This window comes from Colias philodice, chromosome 20 (genome assembly GCF_061535455.1).
Source record: "Colias philodice isolate Cphi_HAF_F1 chromosome 20, ilColPhil1 Martin Lab GWU primary, whole genome shotgun sequence".
NCBI classification, from domain to species: Eukaryota; Metazoa; Arthropoda; class Insecta; order Lepidoptera; family Pieridae; genus Colias; species Colias philodice.
Window position 1 is genome coordinate 8,729,291 of NC_143105.1, and position 23,117 is coordinate 8,752,407.

General features: G+C 35.6%; 1 protein-coding gene across 3 annotated transcripts; it reads left to right on the forward strand.

Moving 5' to 3' along the window:
• The first annotated feature begins 286 nt into the window (after positions 1-286).
• LOC149479605 (C2 domain-containing protein 5) lies at positions 287-22,789 on the forward strand. Of its 3 annotated transcripts, none has more exons than XM_089708158.1 (22): positions 287-909; positions 2,927-3,086; positions 3,505-3,645; positions 3,994-4,154; positions 4,513-4,624; positions 5,156-5,222; positions 5,488-7,868; positions 8,242-8,388; positions 9,384-9,540; positions 10,117-10,205; positions 10,545-10,668; positions 11,027-11,118; positions 11,511-11,629; positions 13,698-13,823; positions 14,653-14,743; positions 15,299-15,411; positions 16,397-16,504; positions 17,179-17,319; positions 18,875-19,042; positions 19,776-20,603; positions 21,129-21,233; positions 21,877-22,789. In XM_089708158.1, exons 1-22 carry the CDS (start codon positions 730-732, stop codon positions 21,925-21,927), a joined length of 5,661 nt encoding a protein of 1,886 aa, XP_089564284.1. In that variant the 5' UTR covers positions 287-729; the 3' UTR covers positions 21,928-22,789. The 3 variants fall into 3 exon arrangements, with proteins under 3 accessions (XP_089564284.1, XP_089564285.1, XP_089564286.1); XM_089708159.1 differs by having other exon boundaries at positions 10,548-10,668; XM_089708160.1 differs by having other exon boundaries at positions 288-909; positions 7,645-7,868.
• Positions 22,790-23,117: the final 328 nt, after the last annotated feature.

Below are 23,117 nucleotides of genomic sequence, written 5' to 3' on the forward strand. Positions count from 1 at the left end.
TCAAGCATTTAAATCATTAGAAAAAAACTGTGTTAGTTACCTTTCTTATAACTTGAAAACTACTGAATGGATTTGAATGAATTTTGGTTCATTGGATTTTAAAAAATTAATGTATAAAAGTAAAGGTCCATTTTCTTCTATAATACAAATTACTGAAGAAAATTATAGTTTTAATTCGTAACAGTTTGATTACGGTTTTGGTTTTGTATTAGATTGCGAATTAAATTTTGAGATATAATTAAACCAATTGACTTGTATCCAAGTAATTAATGAAATTAAAAAACAATATGCCATTTGACATTTCGTTTCAACAGCTGTTTGTGTTGTTCGCATTTCAGGATTATTTATAAAATGTACAAACTATAAATAAACTTTCGTAACACACACTTTCTCCACAGTTTCAATTGGAGTAGCATCAGAGTGTTTTTGTTTATAAAATATAAAGTATAATACAAAATGCATTGCGGTCTAGAGATGTTTGTGTCCGCAAGGACTTTTTTGTGATTTTAATTTATCAAGAGGTGCAATAGTGACACCGGTTTATCGGTATATAGAAATAAATCTCTGCACACTATATACTTGTCGTACAATTCAGTCCAGATAAGATAGTAACTCAATATTATTATTTCTAATCAGAAACGTGTGACAAGCAAATTTATTGAATACAGTGTTAAATGTGCTAATAGATTTCGGTTATGCTGTGAATGTGAATGAAATATTTGCATTAAAATGCCGGGAAAAATAAAGGTGAAGGTTTTAGCGGGTCGGAACCTGCCTGTGATGGACAGAGCGAGTGACACCACGGATGCTTTTGTTGAGGTAAAATTCGGAGGAGTGACCCACAAAACTGATGTTTGCAGAAAATCACTGAACCCTCAATGGAACAGCACGGAGTGGTATAGGTTTGAGGTACGATTTTATATTGTTTACAAATAATAAACATTGATAGAACTCTGCAACAAACAATGCTTTGTTTTTGTTGTGGTGTAAAAGTTGAGGAGGCAGGGTAAGAAATAACTATTGCGCCTTAGATATTCAAATACTAAGCTATATTTATAAGATAGGATATTATGCCTATATTCAAAGCAGTCCATTTAGTAATTTCTTGTTTGATTTAACGCGAGTATTATATATTTAATTCTTTAAGAGCCTCTCCGTGACCATGCTCACAGTAAAGTGTGTTAAACATTGGTTAATAATATTATTAATAAATCTCATAAAAGTGTTTTTCTTGTTTTGAGTCTTTTCACTGTTTATGGATGTTTGTTTCTTTTTATGTTGCACAATAACCACTGAACAGTTGTTGATGATTACTTAGCAGTGGTATATCTTATGTGCCAGGATATCCCTAGCTCCCTGAAATACTTGCTTTTGTCCATAGGTATGTTTGCAGGTAAAATCGCAGTATGTGCAAAACCAGGTTTCATCTCTGTGCCAATATGAATTCAGATCTACAAATCTGTCTTCACTAAATTTTACCACTATATATAAAATGTTTTTTTCTGGGTTTTGTAATATTATTCAACTAATTATTTTAATCGGACGTAAGTTGATATTATTTACTTGTTGTTATTTGTAGAGTAGCAATAATTGTGTAACATGTTTAAACTTAATTGAATCTGTCTAAGACTGAAGCCATTGTAATGCCTTTATTAAGAAGGCAAACAACCTTTTTTTAAACAGTATATTAATTATATGGCTTATGAATTTAAATAAAAATTATGTTAATAATTATTTTATTAAATTGAAGTTATTTTATGTTGTCTTTGGCTCTGTATGACTTACCATACGTCCAGGACAACCTCGTTAACGGCTAAAATAATATTATTGAAACTCTCAATGAATGATAAACAAGATTGTAGAGCAATAATTATTGATAAAAAATTGAGAAATTGATTGTAAATCAATTTTTTGAGGTAATTTTAATGCCTTATTGTTGGGTTTATATAGGGGTTTATAGGGATGTAAAATATAGGTGATGTTCTATCTTATAAAGAGCAAGTCCCGGGCTTCTATTGTTCTGTTATTTACAAGACGAAATTCGGGAAAAATAAAGATTCCTTGAACATAAAATTTTATAGAATGACGACATCGAACATTGTCGTCTAACGTTTTATGAATTGAAACTAAAAAAAAAACCGTAAAACGTAATCATTGACGCACTTCTTTAAAAAAATAGCTACGCAATTTTCTACTAACCTAACAGTAACATGACGTAGTATTCTTTTATCTGAGAAAAACGTAAAGAAGCAAGGTCATTTTTTTATTAGATATAATTTTGGCGAAGACATCTCGGAAGCTATTTTCGGCACCGTCTGGCGATAGTCTAGTATTGGCTTATGATTATGTATATGAAGATTCTTCTATATTTCTGTATATGACGTATGTACTATGTAGTTATGACATGTTTTACTATAAGTATGTGTATACTTCAGTATAATATTTGAACAAATATATACCGATGTATTTCTACCCCATCTTCATCCTAGGTACCCTGCATTCCACTTTAATTCACACTGTTGTCTCGCGACCGTCACATTTCTAATTTAGGGAGACTTCAAATGGAATCCTATTTCTATGAAAAATGTTATATCTCTGAAGTCTGTACGGAATTTCATACAAATCTGTTCAGCTTTTTTTACGCAAGTGTAACAACTAAGAAACATACATTCTTATAAACTTTCGCGTTTGTTTTCATCTTCACAATTCCTAATACATATAACAAGCAGCTCTACACTATTTTATTTCTATTAGTATAATCTTATGCGCTTCGCGGTTTCACCCGCGTTGCTTCGATCCTGTTAGTCTTATGGGCTATCTAACTTCGAAAGAATTTTTCAAATCGGACCAGAAGTTCCTGAGACTAGCGCGTTCAAACAAACTCTTCAGCTTTATGATATTAGTATAGATTTGATGGCAATTACAGGTAGACGAATCAGAACTTCAAGATGAACCGCTACAGTTAAGACTCATGGACCACGATACATACTCCGCCAATGACGCGATTGGTAAAGTGGTTATCAGCTTAGCGCCTCTGCTGGCGAGGGAGGCGAATAATACAAATGGAATCACGGGACCTCCGGGAGGTAATGTTGTGTATATGTAGAGTTTTCGCTATGATATGAATCTTTGGGATGTTTAATTATAGAAATTTTCATTCAGAAATATAGTCAACAGGTAGAATTCGTTTAGAAGTTTCATGTAGACATAGACATTAGACAATAAAAAGACTTTTGAGTTTTTGTTTGTAAGTTGTAAGTGAAAGTTTTGAAATTATGACGATAGGATCTGTTTTAAGTTTGTGATCATTGATATTCTACTAATTCACATAATATCGGGTCTAGTAAAGAAATAACTTACTGGAACATCTGTTCATAAACCATATTGATAAATCTTACCTTATCTAAGTTCTGCTAAAAGCTACTACTTTTATTATACAGCTACTACTACTGCCTATTTTTCTAGAACAAAAAGTGATAATTATAATTAATCTTGCTTGTCCAGGTGCAGTAATGTCAGGATGGATACCGGTCTTTGACACGATGCACGGCATCCGCGGCGAGCTGAACGTGATCGTAAAAGTGGAGCTGTTCTCTGACTTCAATAAGTACAAGACTTCTAGTTGTGGCGTGCAGTTCTTTCATTGTACGTGCCTTTTTAGTGTTTTGGAGTTATATTTCTGGTTTTTAATTTAATTGAACATATATTATGTTTGTGTAAAAAATTATTTACTTTCGAAAAAGCATTGACGATTCACCCAATAAACTCGAATATTTTTCTTTTATTCCTTAAAAAATTATGTGTAATAATACTAAAACTATCGTGTTCATTCTTTAACTCCGAAAAGCCTGAAAATATTCATGAGAAATGAATGTGAATCTTTTCATGCAAAAACATCTGACCCAGTATTACTCAAATTTATCATAGGAATATCCTGCAATAAAAACAATAACAAAAATAGGAATACCCCACACGAACTGTATTTTTTTCTAGGTCCAATGATTCCCCCTGGGTACAGAGTATCCGCTATCCACGGGTTTGTAGAGGAGTTAATAGTTAACGACGACCCTGAGTATCAGTGGATAGATAAGATCAGAACACCCAGGGCATCTAATGAAGCGAGACAGGTGGCTTTTATCAAATTGAGCAATCAGGTAATGTTAAAGTAATTTTTACTGGTGAAAATATAGATAAACATACCCAAAAAAACATATATTTGATCATAGAGCTTTGTTTTTGTAAGTCGGTTAAGAGTACGCCAGAAAAAGTTAACTTGGAAAAGAAATAAGAGGATAAACAGATGTGTCAAAAATCCTGGACAAGAGAAGCTCACAACAAAAAGTTTTTTTTGTTCCTTGTGAAATTACAGACAATGACTTAAATTGAATTCTATTTCTTACTATATTAGATAAATTATTGGTATCTACTAAGTTTAACATTACAACATATACCATAACATAACAACATTTACAATATATTTTGTACATTTACGAATAATTATATATTTTGCAGGTTCAACGTCTAGTGGGCCTAAAAGCGGCAGAGTTAGGTGCTAACGCAGTGGTGGGCTATCAGCAAGATTTTGACTTGGAGGGGGAAGCGGGGGTGGTGGCTAGAGCCATTGGTAAGGTTTTATACTTGAACTAGGTTCCGCCCACGACTTTGTACGTGCATCCCCGTTTTTCCCCGTTCCCGCAAGAATTTCGGGAAATCCTTAGCGGATGCCTACGTCCTAACATCTACCTGCATGCCAAATTTCAGCCCGATACGTCCAGTGGTTTGGTCTGTGCGTTGATAGATCACTATATCAGTCACCTTTGAGTTTTATATACATATAGATAATAGACTTTAATATATTGATCATTTGAAATATCAAAATGAGGTAATAAAAAAAAATGTGAAGGAGGGTAGTTTAGAAAATTGTGAAAACCACTCAGTTGGCCGTTCAGGAATGTATTTTTTTAAATGCTAAAATCATTTCGCCTATTTATCCCTATTGATACAGATATCTTATATATGACCAATACAGCAAAGAAATGTTAGAAAACCCCGAGTTTTCCTTGAAATCTTAATTGCATTATTTGTAAATATTAATTATATTTATTAGTTACTGACTATAGCCGTTAGTTTATACGTTTTATACTTAACTTTACAGGTACGGCTGTGAGCATCACACCTCTACCCTTACCAAGTCAACCGATGTCAGTGCAACTAACACAACAGTGAGTAAACACCCTTAAAATTGAATAGAATCAATTATATGAATATAATATTTTCTAAAATACTGTAGATACTGCTAGAAATCATGTTATAGTTATTTTGTCATTTGCCTTACTGTAGCCTTTTTTTTAATTGTGTGCCATTTTGAAACTACATATGTACTTAGTAATAGTTAATAGTTAATACGTTTATGAAGAAAATTACTCATGAATATATTTTTTGCATGGTGTGTCGTGTACCGTGCTTGCATTTGCATTCCATTATTAGACAGTTGAAAAAGTACTTGGACATTTTAGCGACCGAAGACGATAGTGTCGATGATCTCAAGGAATATTACCAACATCATCAGGACGAATTGCAAATGATTGTTAACATATTGAACCCTAGAACACCTTCCATGTTAGATGAACCTGAAAATAATGACGATGATGATAGGACATTCGAAATGATTAGACCTAACCCACAAAGTTATTATGGAAGCCAATCTATCTATCAAGACTTGGCGACCCAAAGGGGTCTGAAACACATATCCGAAGATCAATCAGAACTAAACAAACTATTGAATCGACAAGATTCAGACTCGGATTCATCAGGTCCAATAGGAAAAATAAAAAAGATGAAAACTAACTTGTTTTCTAAACGCTTTCGACGTCGCAAATCATCGAAACAAGATGATCAAATATCGATAAAATCGAATACATCTGATACGTCACGTATATCTGAGATAAAGAATGAGCTGAAAAAGCTAAAGCGATTGAATGTCAAGAAATATGATGAAGACGATGAAGGTATCAACATGGCGTCGATACTCGCTCGATCAGTGATGCACGCGCAGACTAGTCTCGCGAGAATTTCTGAATCGCAAGATTCTGAACATTCTCCAGGATCCACTATACGGCGTATAAGTGAATCTGAGCCCGTTAATACAAGTCCAGATGAAAATAAAAATAAAGAAACTGGTGATCAGAGTGAAAACAAAATACCAGAAATTCATTGCGCCTCATTGGAAAATTTGGCTAATGTAGGCAATACTCAACCCGAGAGGAAGATATCTGACTCATGTCCCACTTCTCCTCTCGTTGTGCGAACTGACAATCTCCTAAAATTACCAGGAGACGTGAGCTATTATGGTTCAGTTTCGTCTGCATTATCAGCCGAGAGTTCAGATATGTATTCTACTTCAGATGAAGAAGAAGACAGCTATGGCATGAAATCTGACACGATAAGTTCTGTTGTAAAGTCTGTCTTGGGACATGACGTGGATTCCGAGTTCATAGCACAAATGGAACGGAAGCTAACAGGTTTAAATACATCTTCTTTTGAAAAAGAGGATAGCAACGTACCATCTAAAGTAGAAGAACAGGAAAATAGACAGAAAGAGAGCCATGATGTTGATGAACATAGCGCCGTAGATGACAAGTGTGTATCAACAAAGTCTCAAAATCATCATCACTTTTTTAAAATCCCAAATCCCTTTGCTCATAGGAAGCTTTCTAGTAGCTTTAGTGCGCCTTCATCGCCAGTCGATAAGAAAGGCTTCGTGTATCGCTCCTCAAGGCGGATAAAGCGACAGCTTTCGAAAATTTCGAAAAGCAGCATGATAAAAAGCTTGTCACAATATTCCCTATTGCCAAGGAAGAAACACCCAGATCCGAAACCTCCAATGAGTCAACCTGGATCTGGTTCCGATGTTACTTCCCGAGCACCTAGCGATACCGTGTTGGGAACTCATTTCCTTTCCTACACCGACCTGCTTAATCTCGATAAAGATGCGTTAAATTGTAATCGGCTTTGTAAAAGTGACGAATTCGGGACATCCAAGGTATCCATGTACATAGGTTCCGAACCCGTTTCCAGGGCGTCATTGAGTGGTCCTTCGAGCATTTACAGCAAAGATGAACATCATTTCCGCGAACAGAAATCGTTTAAGAAAGAGAAGCCAGCGATAAAACCCGCGGGGTTAGTTCACACGGCGATGGAGACAATTCTGATCGACAAAGTTCAATCTCTGCTCATACCGACTAGTCCAGACTTCCAGACGGCCGAGAAAAAGTTCTTCGACGACGTGCACGAAAGATTGGAAACGGTCGAAGCAGAAAACAAAGCGAAGGATGCGGCTCACGCAAAAGACAAAAAGGAGAAGAAGTTAATTCGACAAGACAGCGTCCACTCGACCGCCGAATCGGTCGGCTCGCTCAAAATGTCCAAGGAAAGCGCCTCTAACGTCACCGCACGCAAGTTAACCCGCGCGCCGGTCTTGCAGAACTTCCACCCCATCCTTAGCGGCGCGCACTTAGAGACGATCCCGTCCCTGCCCGAGAGCGGCGTAGATAGATCCGAGAGTCTAGACGTAGAGGGCGTAGAGTCGGACACTAACAGTGCTAGCGTGTGTGGTAACTCGCATGCGGCGTGCGATGTTGGCAGGGATAAGTGTGAGAGGGAGAAGGGCGACAGGGAGAAGGAGCGGGACAAGGACAGAGGGTCTCCCCGCCACGCGCGCCACGAGTCGTACGGCGGCCGCGAGCCCGCCCCCCCCGCCCCGCCCGCGCACCCCTCCCACCCCCACAGCGCCTCGCTGCACTCAACCTCCACGCCGATGGGCATACACCGCCGCTCGTCCGACTCCGATCTTAGTATCACGCCTAAAGGTGAGTTGATTCTGAGGTAGTGACTATTTGAAACATGCAAAATTAAAACCTATTTTTTTTGAGCCTAACCTATGTTGAGCTTCTTCGTTAATACCGAAGGTATAATTCAAACCATTTTATAGACATATTGTTTTGAATGTAAAAATGAAGAAAATAAAACACCACTTTTTATCGTGTAAATTATTTCACATCTAGTGTGTTTGTTACGTTTTATCATAGTTTGCAGACATTTTTCAATCATGTTTCATAAAAAATGTAGCTGACCTGTTATTTTCTCAATTCATTTTTCATTATTTATCTATTCAAATATATACTTATTCAATTCATTAATCGTTTTTGGCAATTCTCTTTCCTTCTTCCTTTCATATTATAGGTAGTTCACTGAACGCGTCTCTCGGTAACACGGGTAGCGGTGGGGGAGCGATATTGCGTCCGTCTATGAATAGCAATAATTTGGATATGCTGGAATATCCGTTCCTTACCATGACTGAATATCCGCCTGGTTTTATTGTTCATATTGGTGAGTATACAGTTTATGCAGATGTCGTGACCATATCGTAGATTTGCTCACTTCATGAAAAGATTGATCATTTCATGAAATCGTCGTATTTTATGATGTGGTCAACTTTGACCAGATCGTTAAATCGCTAAAAATTCACGATTTTGTCATCCACATTTGGCCAGATCATATAACATATAGATAGTCCGTAAAATATTTAAAAATTTCAGAATTTTTTAAGAACTTGTTTATTGTCATTTAAGTCAGTCGGCTGACAAATAAATAGAATAAAATTAAATATTATTTTTATTACTTATCAAACATGTCAAGTTACACGTCGTCTATTTTTAGAAAACAAACAAATATAATAATTATTAGTAAGTAGGATATAGATGGTTTATATAGGATTTAAGACGCATTTTTTCTTGAATATAAGATATCCGCAGTTTCCATAGTACTCGAACCTCTTTGTCGTAAATTCTTTGCTACGACTTACTTTATAATGTAATTGAACGAATTATGAAGTTTTTTCCTGTGAGAAATAAAAATTTAGCCTTCGGTCGCCATCTTCACACATAAACACAGCGCTTGCAGCGCATCTACCAATAATTACTGTAACTACTTTACGATGATCAAATAATTTTGACCATTTCATGAAAAAACCGCGCGTTTAGTTGTCCATAGCGAGAAACGATTTTTTTTCATTGATATGCTCAAATCACATCATAATGTGGCCAATATCATGAAATTTGACCATTTCATGAAATGATCGATTGTTTCGTGAAGTGAGAAAATCTACGATATGGCCACGATATAGATATAATGTTTTGAAGTTTTTAATGGTAACAAAAATTGTATATTTTGTACACTAAATTAATCAAATTGACGCGGGGAGGGTGACAGCATTAGCTGAATGTTGCAAATCTTTGTTTTTTTTTCTACTTTTTTTTGGAGGAATTCTACCTTCTAGACACTGTATGTATTTAATATATGTATTAATAAAAAATGTATGACAGGTGGCACAGTGTGCGCACGTTCCGTGAAGCTAGTGGACGGCGGTGAGAGCGGGTCGCGCGCGGCGTGGTGGGCGGAGCTGCGCACCGAGCTGCGGGCGCACGCGCGCGCGCTGCGCTGCTCCGCCGTGCTCGCCTACTGCGAGCGGGCGGCCATACGGTACCGTGTACACACACGTGTTGACGCACAATATACACGCACATATAAACATACATACATGCACACGTTACTAAAACAGCCAAATATGTACACGTGTAACACGATATAACTCACACGTAATCATACCAGTCAACGTGCGCTGAGCGCAGCGAGCACAGCACAGCAGAGCAGCGGCTCTGCTATGCTCGCGTACTGCGAGCGGGCTGCTATACGGTAATATATACATACATGGAAACACGCAGTACACACATATGCAAAAATATAAAAATACCTACAAACATTCCATATAAATGCCACACGAATGCATGTGAATACACTTGATCACACGAATCAATTACGATGCACGATACGTGTCATTAAGACGACCGCACGCTACGCTGCTCCTCCGTGATAATGTTTGCGAGCGAGACGCTATATAGAGCTTTACGAGGTTCACATAATATAAACATTCATAACACGCATATCGACTCTTATTAGAAAATATATAATTTTAAGCATTCTTCAAAAGATGCTAAAGTCACATACAACCTTGTCAAAACTTAGGTAGTAAACTTACCGATAAATTTATATTCACAGGGAGGACGTGTGCGTACTATCAGCTTCCGGTACTGCCGCTGTGATCAATTTAGACTGCGATTTCAATACGGACGAGCCTTATGTGTCATGTAATGTATAACTTTTGTGGATGTTTTTTTTGTATTGCGCGAAAAATTATCTTTTTGCTTAAATACCTACAAAATTTGCAACACTCTTATTACAGGTCTGTTTTTAGTTTACAGATAAAAACGAAGAAATAAGCGTCGTTGAAGAGAATGATTTTAATTCACATCTCACCACATGCTCTTTTTGACAATTTAATTTCAATATATTTCATTTTTAATTGGTTAAACAATAATCTACTAAGATTGAACAACTACCCGCATTAAAAACTTTAAATTTTCTTGAATATAGATGCTTATAGTTTTTTTAACTATTCTCTATAAAGTAAATTATTATTACTCCAGTAGTGAACGGATCGAAAAACACGATAGAAGAGAGTGAGAACGAGGGTTGCAGTATCGCGCACGTGCCGTACTCGCCGGGCTCGGGCCCGTACAGAGCCGAACTGGCCACGTGCGGGGAGTGTCGGTGTGTACTCTTATCTTCTCTTTTTGACAATAAAAAAGAGAAAGAGAACTTCTCTCAATGGAATTCTCTTTACTTCTTTTTATGGTATTTCAATGCTAGGTTAAAACAATTTGTCTAAACAACCATTTTAAAACGTGTACTAATTGCCCAACTTTGATATTTCACAGGTTACATATTTTATATCATCGTTTTATAATTTATACTTACTCTATATTGAAAATCATCATTTAAAAATCGTTAGCTCTTCGTCTATAATCTTAGCTAAAATGAGTAACATTAAAGTTACTACCATTTTGTACTTTTCTTTTATAATGATTTCTCTCGTGTACCTATTTCTTGAAATAAATTCCCATTTCAGGCGCGCTCGAGTGCCCACAGTACTATTGGCGACTTGCTCGAAACCGAACCGACTGACTTCGCATGGAAAGGCTGTTACGCTCACTGCTGTTGGTATGTATGTTTATTTGAACTTACGAAACTAATTTTTACGTTCTTGTTACCTCTTATGATAGATATTGCACCAATAAAACACTTTGTCACTAAAGATACACTTTTTATTATTAAATTTTTGTAATTTTGATAAACTATTAACATTAATAAATATTCCGATGATTTCAAAATTTTTTGAAAACCTTACACATCTAAAATCCTACAGGTAAAACCATTTATGATAAAAAATATACACATGCATAAAAATAATATAATATAATTTTGACTATTTCATGAAAAAACCACATCTATGAAAAGTGTACTAATCAAAAACTAAAAGTGGTAAATTTCATCATTTTCCTAGCTAAGATAGTTGAAAATTAGTAAATGAAACATTTTTTCCTATATTTTAGCGGGTAGAATACGCAGAGCCCCTCCTGCAGCTGAACCAGGCGCGAGAGATATCTCCGACCAACTTCCCTTTTTGGAGTATGAACTGCATAAGTTATTACTTGCTAAGTTGAGGATGCAGGTAAATATGTATTTGTTTGTATGATAAACTAGATTTCCGCCCGCGGCTTCGCCCGCGTTTTCAAAGGAAAACCCGCATAGTTCCCGTTCCCGTGGGATTTCCGGGATAAAACCTATCCTATGTGTTAATCCAACTTACCCTCTACAGGGTGTAATCGTTAAGTGTGCACAGGCGATTATTCCGTAACTATTACAGATATCAAAAAACTTTAAACTGATATCGAAAGTACTTAACCTAATGAGTAAAATGGCCATAATAAATTTTTAAAAATAATACGAGAAATATCTAAAAAATTAACTTTAAACCCTCCCATACATTTAGTATGAGATATGAATATCCCATGTACATGGGTTGATCCAAAAGTAATGATAATCAATATTAAACAAGGTCATTACAGTTAAAATAATTATGTATTTCTCTAGATAGTCTTCTAACTAGATACTTTTTCTACTTCGATATTTTTTTTCCTTAACTTAGAAAAAAAAAACTTTGACTTCATCTACAAAAACCCCTCAAAATCGGCCATCACTTCGCTGTCGTCTTAAATTTCTTGTATCGACGGTGTTTCTTGTGCCGAGGTAAGAGATAGAATTAACTAGGAGCTAGATCTTACAAACAGGGTGGGTGTTCAAGCATTTTCAATGCCGATTTTTGATTGGCAGCCATCGCAACTGACGCTTTGTGATCTGGTGCGTTGTCTTGGTGAACCAACATTCAAGACCGAAGTTTGCCATGTCTCTTTTTCTTACTAACCTACCCGCAATCTTTTAATTTGGTCTGTGTAGTAAGAGCCCTGTGTAGTAGTGGCTACCTTCTTAAAATATTCCACATTTCTTCAGCGTCCCAAAAAACTACGGCTTTAATCTATCCCACTAATTTTCACTTTGAAAATCTTCACCGTCACTTTGGAAGCTCGCATCCAGGCCATTGATTGTTTCTTGGTTTCAGCATAAACATGGTGAACCCAGGTAACGCCCATGGTCACAAATCGTGACAAAAAATTATCCTGATCTCATTAAAAATTTAGAAATTCACCCTCTAAATGTCGAATCGTTGTTTCTTCTTTTCGTCGGGAAACATTCTGGCTCGCACTTTTCACATTAAAATTAATGTTAATACTTGGAAACGTGGCCTGTAGATATAATTTTTTTGTGATAACTTAGTGATTACATGAGCAAGCATAAAACATTTATTTTATATTTTTATGTGCACAGGAAATACCCAATTATCATTACTTTTGGATCAACCTATACATTTAATATGAAAGATTTTAGCTTTTTTTTGTTTTTTTTGGTTTTCTGCTTTAATTACTTCGCAAATTTGGAGGGAAGTTCATTTAGAAACTGTAAATAGACCTCCTCATTGTATTGCACAATAAGGACGTCACTTCGAAAATCTACTATGAATACAAAATGTATGGGAAATAAATTGTATGGGAGCGTTTAATGTAACATTTTTGGTTATTTCTCGTTTTATTTTTAAAAATTTATTATGGCCATTTTACTCATTAGGTTAAGTACTTTCGATATCAGTTTAAAGTTTTTTGATATCTGCAATAGTTACGGAATAATCGCTTGTGCACACTTAACGATTACACCCTATATATGTGTGCTAAATTTCATTGTAATCGGTTCAGTAGTTTTTACGTGAAAGAGTAACAAACATCCATACATCCATACATCCATACATCCATACATTTATACATCCATAAATCCTTACAAACTTTCGCCTTTATAATAGTATATGATAAATAATTAATATAGTTGAAAAATCTTTTTGATATAATATTATGTTATCAATTTCGCAAAAAAAAATGTCATAACATTGATTAAACTATTAGACTTAAATTCACGCACAAAAGGTGTCCAAAATTAAACTCTACCTACGCGTGTTTTAGGCAGTTTTCTTATGAACGGCGAAATAGACTTTAAACATAACAGTCACGAAATAAGCTGTACATTTGAATGTATGTTTTAACGTTATATAATTTTGGACGATTCTTCAATAGGCGATTGTTGTTTATTTTCCGTAAATGCGTTAATTTAATCAAATTTATGTATTTTTCCAGGGTGCAAACGCGATATTTTCGTTACAAACACAAATAGCGATTGGCGAACGTTGTGTAATGGCGTTAGCTACAGGCACAGCTGTGCGATTGGCCGCTTTACCGCCACCAGCGCCGCCTAGGATCAAGGTCAGTGTTTATAGATCATTGATCATCGATCAATTTGGCATAGATCATTTAGAATGATAGGGGTTAAATAGCGTGTTGAAAATAGATAAGAGAAGCCGTGTCTGTGTGGTAGACAGCTGATGATGAACTTTTTTTCTGATAAGTGAAATCTGCCTCCCTTGCCTAGCATGGTGGATTATGGATTAGATTAGTAGATTTTTCCTTGGATAAGAAATAAATATATTGCACGCCTCATAAGCGAAGCGTTGAGGTGGGTACTACTGTCACTTCGCGCAAAACATTCGATTTTTCAAACTTTAAATGTCTTTATGTATCATACATTGCACTTGTAAGATAATACATACACACACATATTAAGAAAAAACACTATTTTTAACGTTCATGATATTTTTGATGTCATTTTTGTTATTTAAACTAGTTAAAAAACAGTTTAAAAAAGTTCTGTCTTGGACGTCCGTGTGTCTGTATGTGCGGATCCTTTTTCTTGTTAACACGATAGCGACCGAAATACTTTACTAATCGGGTCTTTTTTTTTCTCTTACGCTTGAGTATGCTCAGGAATAGAACCCTTTCATTTTTCAGGGTCTGATTCGATGTGGTTTAATTGTTATTAAATAAACAAAAATAATAATTAATAAATATTTATTAAAAAAAATTATGAGGCGTGCACTTTTGGATTTTCCAAATTATTTCTTTTTTATTTTTAGTTTAATTTTTAATACCAATCATCAGACGGCTCAGTTATCGTCATTATCGTCGTCATCGTCATGTATTTATTTTTATATTCCAATACATATTAGAATTCATGAATTTTTATAACTATTTACAGGCAACAGAAAATGACAAGGATGCTTTGGAAATACAAAAGGCCCTGTGGGACGCGTTCACAGCCAATAAAGCAGCTAATGGTTATGATATAGGCAAGTTTGTGTAACATTATATTATGTAATGTATATATATATATATATATATATATATATATATTAAAAGATTTACGGAAATAATGTATGTAACTTGTAGTAATTTCTAGTGTTTGATTTTACACGAGTATCATACATTTAGAAACAAGTGTTCGAAACGTCGGGAAAATAATATAATGAATAAATCGGGTTTAAAATCCGTTAAAAAATCTTTAATTTCTATATGTAACTTTTGTCACGTCTTGTCATAATATATTCAAGATATACATATGTATTACTAATTTTGATAAAGGCTTAAATATTAAATGCTCGATTATACCCATTTATATCTATACTAAAATTATAAGGCGTTTGTTTAGTGGAAAGCGTTCACAAGAACTACTGGTTCAAATTCAAAAAATATTTTTGATTAACAAGCGTAAAAAGCGTGAAAAAATCTAGTTTAAGAGCTGAAATTAAGTGGGTCAGCTAGTTATTCACATATTTTTAGGTGTAATATTGCTTACTTGTTGCTAAAGAGTATTTTTTAAATATGTAATTTATATAAATTGCCAGGTGCAATATGCGAGCCGACACGCACAAACGACGTAGAGAGCGAAGAACCGCCCGCACTCGATCTGTGCGCTGATAAGGACGCTTGCTTACTAGAATTGGATGAAGCTGAAGATGTAAGTATGGATGTACAAATATATACTAATATTATAAAGAGGAAAGGTTTGTAATTATGTATGTACTAGATTTCCGCCCGCGGCTTCGCCCGCGTTTTCAAAGGAAAACCCGCATAGTTCCCGTTCCCGTGGGATTTCCGGGATAAAACCTATCCTATGTGTTAATCCAAGTTACCCTCTATATGTGTGCTAAAATTCATTGTAATCGGTTCAATCGGTTTTTGTAAATAAATAAAAAATGTAAATAATGTCTCTGGACAATATTTCAGAGGTGGTGCGAAAACCCTGTGATGGCGGATGTTTATTAAAAAAAACTAACACACACATAATTAAATGTGACACTATACCCGTTTTAATAATAATCATTTCTAATACATGCATTTACACATGTGTCACTTTTACGCACATCAATAATGTAGCACTGTATTTACATGTGGCGCTGTACCAAAACATGTGTAACTGTACCCACACATGTGTAACTGTACTCATACATGTGTAACTGTACCCACACATGTGTAACTGTACCCAAACATGTGTAACTGTACCCACACATGTGTAACTGTACCCACACATGTTTAACTGTACCCACACATGTGTAACTGTACCCAAACATGTGTAACTGTACCCACACATGTGTAACTGTACCCACACATGTGTAACTGTACCCAAACATGTGTAACTGTACCCACACATGTGTAACTGTACCCACACATGTGTAACTGTACCCAAACATGTGTAACTATACCCACACATGTGTAACTGTACCCAAAACTATGAAACTGTACCCAAACATGTGACCATATAAAGATAACTAATATATCACTAGTTCTTATAACGTTTAGTTTAATCTATTATTTTACATCATCTTCAATATTATTTATTTATTTAAGGACAGTAAAAGTTCTGAATACAAATAAATAAATCAATTTATAATACATTTTAATTTACTCCACGTTATAACTGATTGTGTTTGTATGTGTGTCAGGTAGAAACAGCGAAACTGTTAGCGAGTCGGCGGAACAACATGCAAGTGTACACGAACTCGCTCAAACCGTCTACATCACCGCACGCGCAGCCATATGCGTTTATGCAGGTTTCTTTTTATATTGTTTATTAATAAATTTAATTTTAAAATGTATTTAAAGCATGATTTGTTAATGTAATAAATGTTGATTTGTGACTGACTGATTAATTGTATTAAAATTTAATTTTAAGCGTAGTTTTAAATATGAGCCACTGATAAGTAATGACGTATTAATATACTTAATGTATGATGTATAGTGTTTCGAAATAAAATATCAGGTGAAATACAAACGGCTAAGGTTGGCTTTTGTTTTAAAATTATTTTTTGTCAGTGTATAACATCAATAAAGCTTTCACAACATTGATAATCGGTAACACGTTCATATCATAATAACAAAAAATGCCCTACTATTTTAATCATTAATATTAATTCTATAGTTAAAGTAAGACTACTTCATATGAAGTGTTTAGCGTTTGAAGCGATACTATTGGCTATTACAATAGCCTCGCTACACATCCGCGCACATTATTGATGGAAAAGCACCTTAAAAATGCGAAAATTTTACTGTTTTTTCATTTGTCCGTCTTTAGAAAACAGTTAAATCTATACCCGCATTATGAATTGCACCAAAACAAGGAAACAATACGAAAAAACACGTACAAAAAGACGGCCTTATCGATAAAGCAGCCATCTCTTCCAAGCAACCTTTATTATATTATTCCTATGATTATTTTATTTCCCAGGTATGGCGCACACGTCTAGGGTCAGTGGGTTCGAGTGCAGAGCGTTTAGTGTCGTCCGCGTTAAGTGGAGCGGCTTATAAGTTGAGAAGATTGCAACCTGCTGCTTTGGCACCACCTGCTTTTCAATTGGATTTGCCTGAGGTGATTTAGTTTTATAATTTGTGGAATTATGTGGTTTGATATGTGTATATATGGTTTACGTAATATGGCCTTGTAGAACTGTACCCTGAATTTAGATACGTGGTACCTTTACATATAAGAATGTGGTAATGTACCCTTACATATAAAAATGTGGTATTATACCCTCACACATAGAAATGTGGCATTGTACCCTCACATATAAAAATGTGGTATTGTACCCTCACACATAAAAATGTGGCATTGTACCCTTACATATAAGAATGTGGCATTATACCCTTACATATAAAAATGTGGTATTGTACCCTCACATATAAAAATGTGGTATTGTACCCTCACATATAAAAATGTGGCATTGTACCCTCACATATAAAAATCTGGCATTGTACCCTTGCATATAAGAATATGGTATTGTACCCTCACATATAAAAATGTGGTATTGTACCCTCACATACTAAAATTTGGTATTGTACCCTCACATACTAAAATTTGGTATTGTACCCTCACATATAAAAATGTGGCATTATACCCTTACATTTCGTAATGTGGTATTGTACCCTCACATATAAAAATGTGGCATTGTACCCTCACATATAAAAATCTGGCATTGTACCCTTGCATATAAGAATATGGTATTGTACCCTCACATATAAAAATGTGGTATTGTACCCTCACATACTAAAATTTGGTATTGTACCCTCACATACTAAAATTTGGTATTGTACCCTCACATATAAAAATGTGGCATTATACCCTTACATTTCGTAATGTGGTATTGTACCCATACGTATAATAAAGTGGCATCGGCTTTATCAAGTTTGTACCTATATTATCATGTGGTAAAGTACTCTTGTAGCGGAAGGGAATAATACTGCTAAGAGAACTTTTTACTATGAACTTTATTACATACATAATAAGTATGGAATAACCTTACAGTAGCAATAAAGTAAATAGCAGAGAAAGCGTATAACCGAACATTTTTATACCTTACGCCTCTGCATCTTACCATCAAGCGGCCCATCAGCTCTTTTGCCGACTGTGACAAATAAAAAAAAATATATTTTCTAGTAAATCTATACTAATATTGTAAAGTTTGTTTGTTTGTTTGATCGCGCTAATCTCAGGAACTACTGGTCCGATTTGAAAAATTCTTTCGGTGTTAGATAGCCCATTTATCGAGGAAGTCTATAAGCTATATATCATCACGCTAATACTATCAGAAGCTGAAACCGCGGAGCGCAGTTAGTACGTAATATGTACCATGAATTAACTGACTAATGACCAATTTTATTTATTACTAGCGGTCCGCCCCGGCTTCGCCCGTGGTACATATTTTGCAATAAAAGGTAGCCTATGTCCTTTCTCGGGTATCAAAATATCTCCATACCAAATTTCATGCAAACTGGTTCAGTAGTTCAGGCGTGATTGAGTAACAGACAGACAGACATAGTTACTTTCGCATTTATAATATTAGTATGGATTAGATAGATATAATCTTTCGGTATATTTAACTGACTAATGACCAATTTATTATTGCAACTAATTAATTCGTTTCCAGGATGAAATCCAGCTAGTAGTATCAGGCACAGCTCTACCCCTGCACGATCCGTCTAAATCTGAACACACGAACGGCAACAAGGAAGTACAGCATGAGGATATCTTCGCTTTGGATGAGGAACAGCTTGTGAAGAGCCAGGAGACGGGTGATGAGAGAACTGCTGGACCGGTATGTGATGCGTTTTGTAGAAGAAAGGAAAAAAATTTCTTTTTTGTTATATAAATATTTATATATTTCAATAGAGTTTGTAAAAAATAATATTTAAAAAATTTTAGGGAACTACTTATAAAGGAAAATTTTAGTATATATAACAAAACATTTGAAAGATGTGTCTTCGCAGCCGTTTAATATAACTTATTATGAACATTTCCACGAACTCACACATGTAGGTATTTATCTAAAACTATCACACATGCATATTGTGTAAATTTACGTCCCCTAACGATCTTTAACTACATATTATAACAGTCTTACTTTGTTTATTTCAAACTCTCCATAAAGCAGTTGTCTAGTTACTCATATCTACACTTGTTTCCATATCTCTATTACATACTCTACATAGAGCGATCCCGTATTTTGAAGATCTTACATCTACGCATCTATATATAATATTCTCCTTGTTGAGCGCCGCGGCCGCGTGTCACTCGGCACGCTAAATTCTACATTAATACATGTCTATATGTCTATAATATTCTTTGTACTGCTATACTCGTTGAGTATGCTGTGCTCTACACATATATATGTCTACATCTCTACCATATTGTAGAGCGGGCGCGTAACCCTGAGCATGCTGATCTCTTTCACGTCTTTACACGTCTCTTTATCCTTCCCCCATGTTGTAGAGCGGGCGCGTGTTCTCTATCTATAAGCGTCTCTACATCTCTACTATATAATATTGTAGAGCGGCCGCGTATCCCTGAGCACGCTGCCGGCGCTGAGCGGCAGTGCGAGCGCGCGGCGCGTGTGCGCGCTGCGGCTGCTGTTCGTGCGCGAGACCACCGGCGTGCGCGAGCTCGGCGGGCTCAGCGGCTTCCTGCACACCTTCACTTGCGAGGTGAGCGCTCTACCTCCCCCCTACATAGAGCGGCGACTGTCCCTCAGCACACTGCGGCTGCTGTTCGTGCGCGAGACCACCGGCGTGCGCGAGCTCGGCGGGCTCAGCGGCTTCCTGCACACCTTCACTTGCGAGGTGAGCGCTCTACCTCCCCCCTACATAGAGCGGCGACTGTCCCTCAGCACACTGCGGCTGCTGTTCGTGCGCGAGACCACCGGCGTGCGCGAGCTCGGCGGGCTCAGCGGCTTCCTGCACACCTTCACTTGCGAGGTGAGCGCTCTACCTCCCCCCTACATAGAGCGGCGACTGTCCCTCAGCACACTGCGGCTGCTGTTCGTGCGCGAGACCACCGGCGTGCGCGAGCTCGGCGGGCTCAGCGGCTTCCTGCACACCTTCACTTGCGAGGTGAGCGCTCTACCTCCCCCCTACATAGAGCGGCGACTGTCCCTCAGCACACTGCGGCTGCTGTTCGTGCGCGAGACCACCGGCGTGCGCGAGCTCGGCGGGCTCAGCGGCTTCCTGCACACCTTCACTTGCGAGGTGAGCGCTCTACCTCCCCCCTACATAGAGCGGCGACTGTCCCTCAGCACACTGCGGCTGCTGTTCGTGCGCGAGACCACCGGCGTGCGCGAGCTCGGCGGGCTCAGCGGCTTCCTGCACACCTTCACTTGCGAGGTGAGCGCTCTATCTGTTAATAGAGCTATTAGTAGAGTAGAGTACTCTATGTTTACACAGGTAAAGGCAAAGGTAGAGGTATACATAGTTAAAGACAAAGGTAGAGCTATGGCACAATATACAGATACAACCAGGGAATCTTCATACAAAACGTTCGAAATAGCTCACGCACACTAGCATTGCATGTTTATGAAAATCGTAAGGATTTTATAACTACCAATTGTGCTAATACCCTTACGAATCTCGTAAACACACTTGATTTTCTGCGTGAACCATTTCGAACGAATTGTATGAAGATTCTTTACTAGTTGTTTCTGTATATTGTGTACATACGTAGCTATAGGCAAAGCTAAAATTAGAGCTCTGCCGAATCTTACCAAATAATATTATGACGCATAAAGCAGTGATAATAATATGATGAAGATGCTATTACGAAGCTTTATCTCAGTTCTGTAACAACTGGATTTAAAAAAATATGTTTTTTTTTTTATAAATTAATAATATTAATAAATATTTCGTCTCTAGGTGTTGGCCATAGTTCGCGCATATACAGCTGCGTTAGGCGGGAACGCGCTCACTTCGTTTTACGTCACACACCTCATGTTGCAGGATAATGCGCACAAAAATCAGGTATTACTAACTTTTGTTAAATAAATTAATAATTAAATAATATTACTAACTTTTTCTTTAATCCGAAATGTTTAAATGCAGTAGACTGAAAATATTATAACCTTTTTGTGTATTTGGAATTGACGTTCAATAAACAACCACAAAAGCTGTCCAATGTTAAACTCTGCCTACGAGTGTAATAGGCAGACTTTTTAAATAAGCTATACAATCGATTTTCAACATTATTGCCTCGAAATTAGGTGTTTATTTCAATAACTTGAAGAGTAGTTGCAAGAAGCTTATATCTAATACACTGGAGATTGCACTATAACCATTAGCTTGTAACAAAAAAATATGACGTTGAATGACGCCTGTATGTTTTTTTATCCCTTTCACACCTAACTTGGCAAGTTGGTGTGTTGAAAGGGATAAAAAAACATACAGGCGTCATTCAACGTCATATTTTCTTGTTACAAGCTAATGGTTATAGTGCAATCTCCAGTGTATTAGATATAAGCTTCTTGAGTAGTTATTTTATTGGACGTCTAATGTTGATAACACAATTAATGCAGTTTACACATCTTTTAAAAGACCGTATTTACTAAAGCAACTAAACGATATCATTTATATGTTTTTAAACTTAATAATTTTGTTTTTCTTTCAGGGTCAATGTCTTCTCTCCGTGGGCGGCGATGTAGTTCATATAACATACTGACATGACATATCTTAGGAAATAGGTATAAATGTATTCAAAAATGTTTTTATTTATTTATTAATAAGTAAATTAAATATTAAGAGAACCTTTAAAACACACGTTATACAAATATACAAGTAGATAAAATTTATCTTTAAAAATTTAAATTTCATTATTGGTATTAATTTTTAATTTCCCTCTAAATTAAATATTTATTTGAAATAATGTACCTCGCAATATTATAATCAGAAAAATCCTAAGCAATAATACTAATAGCTTTTTATATTAATTTTAAAGTGTTTGGAATAATTAATTTTATTACAACTGGTTTAGTCATTTTTAATGTAACGGTTTTCAGGTTAAAGCTTGACACTTTTGATATATAATATTATTATTGTTTTAATTTTATGAAATATATGAGTACTTATTAAAATCCCACCCTAAAAGCCAAAGCTCTAAGATATATAAAATAAATAAAAACATCGTTAAAATTATCTGTACGAGCTTTAATATAAGTATTTATGTGTAATTTGTTAACAAACAGATAAACTTATTTGAAATTTACAGAAGTCAAATCATTAAAAACTTTAATAAAATGAAAATTATTAAATTACGATTTCTACCTAAAAATAGTACCTAATATTAAAATGTACATTTTCGAAATTAATAATTCATTTTGCACGTTAATGTCTTCAAAATAAAAGCAATATTTATATGTATTTTTTGTATTATTATATTATTATATTTTAATAAAATATTACGATTTTTTTCACTTATTTAAGCGCATGAAATGACAACTGCCGATTGTTTTAAATGTAGATAGATGTATGTTATGTAATTTTTCAGATATACTTTTCTATTGGAAATAAATTGGATGTGATTATTTTTGTATTTTTATTTTACCCTTGTAAGTACCCTATATTTTAGCTTCTTACAAGAACATTCGACACATATATAGAAATTAGTGTTATTGGTATGTTTCCTATTTCTAAATACTATTCTTTGTACTGAAATTAAACTTTAAAATTAGAATTTCAGATGTGAGAAAATAAACTCTATTTAACACGCTTTTCTTTATTAATATTTATGAAAGTAAAGTCATTTGATAAAGGTATACTTTGAGCATCTCGTGTAGAATCAAGATTATAATTTCACACACAAAATATGGACTTTTTTTACCCATTTATGCTCTTAACCTATTGCAATATAAG

Excerpts from the sequence above, each read along its gene's own strand:
- LOC149479605 (XM_089708158.1), top strand. The coding sequence starts at position 730 with ATGCCGGGAAAAATAAAGGTGAAGGTTTTAGCGGGTCGGAACCTGCCT. Across the intron at positions 5,223-5,487 it reads TCAGTGCAACTAACACAACA|ACAGTTGAAAAAGTACTTGG; the intron begins GTGAGTAAACAC and ends TTCCATTATTAG. Across the intron at positions 19,043-19,775 it reads ATGAGAGAACTGCTGGACCG|AGCGGCCGCGTATCCCTGAG; the intron begins GTATGTGATGCG and ends ATAATATTGTAG.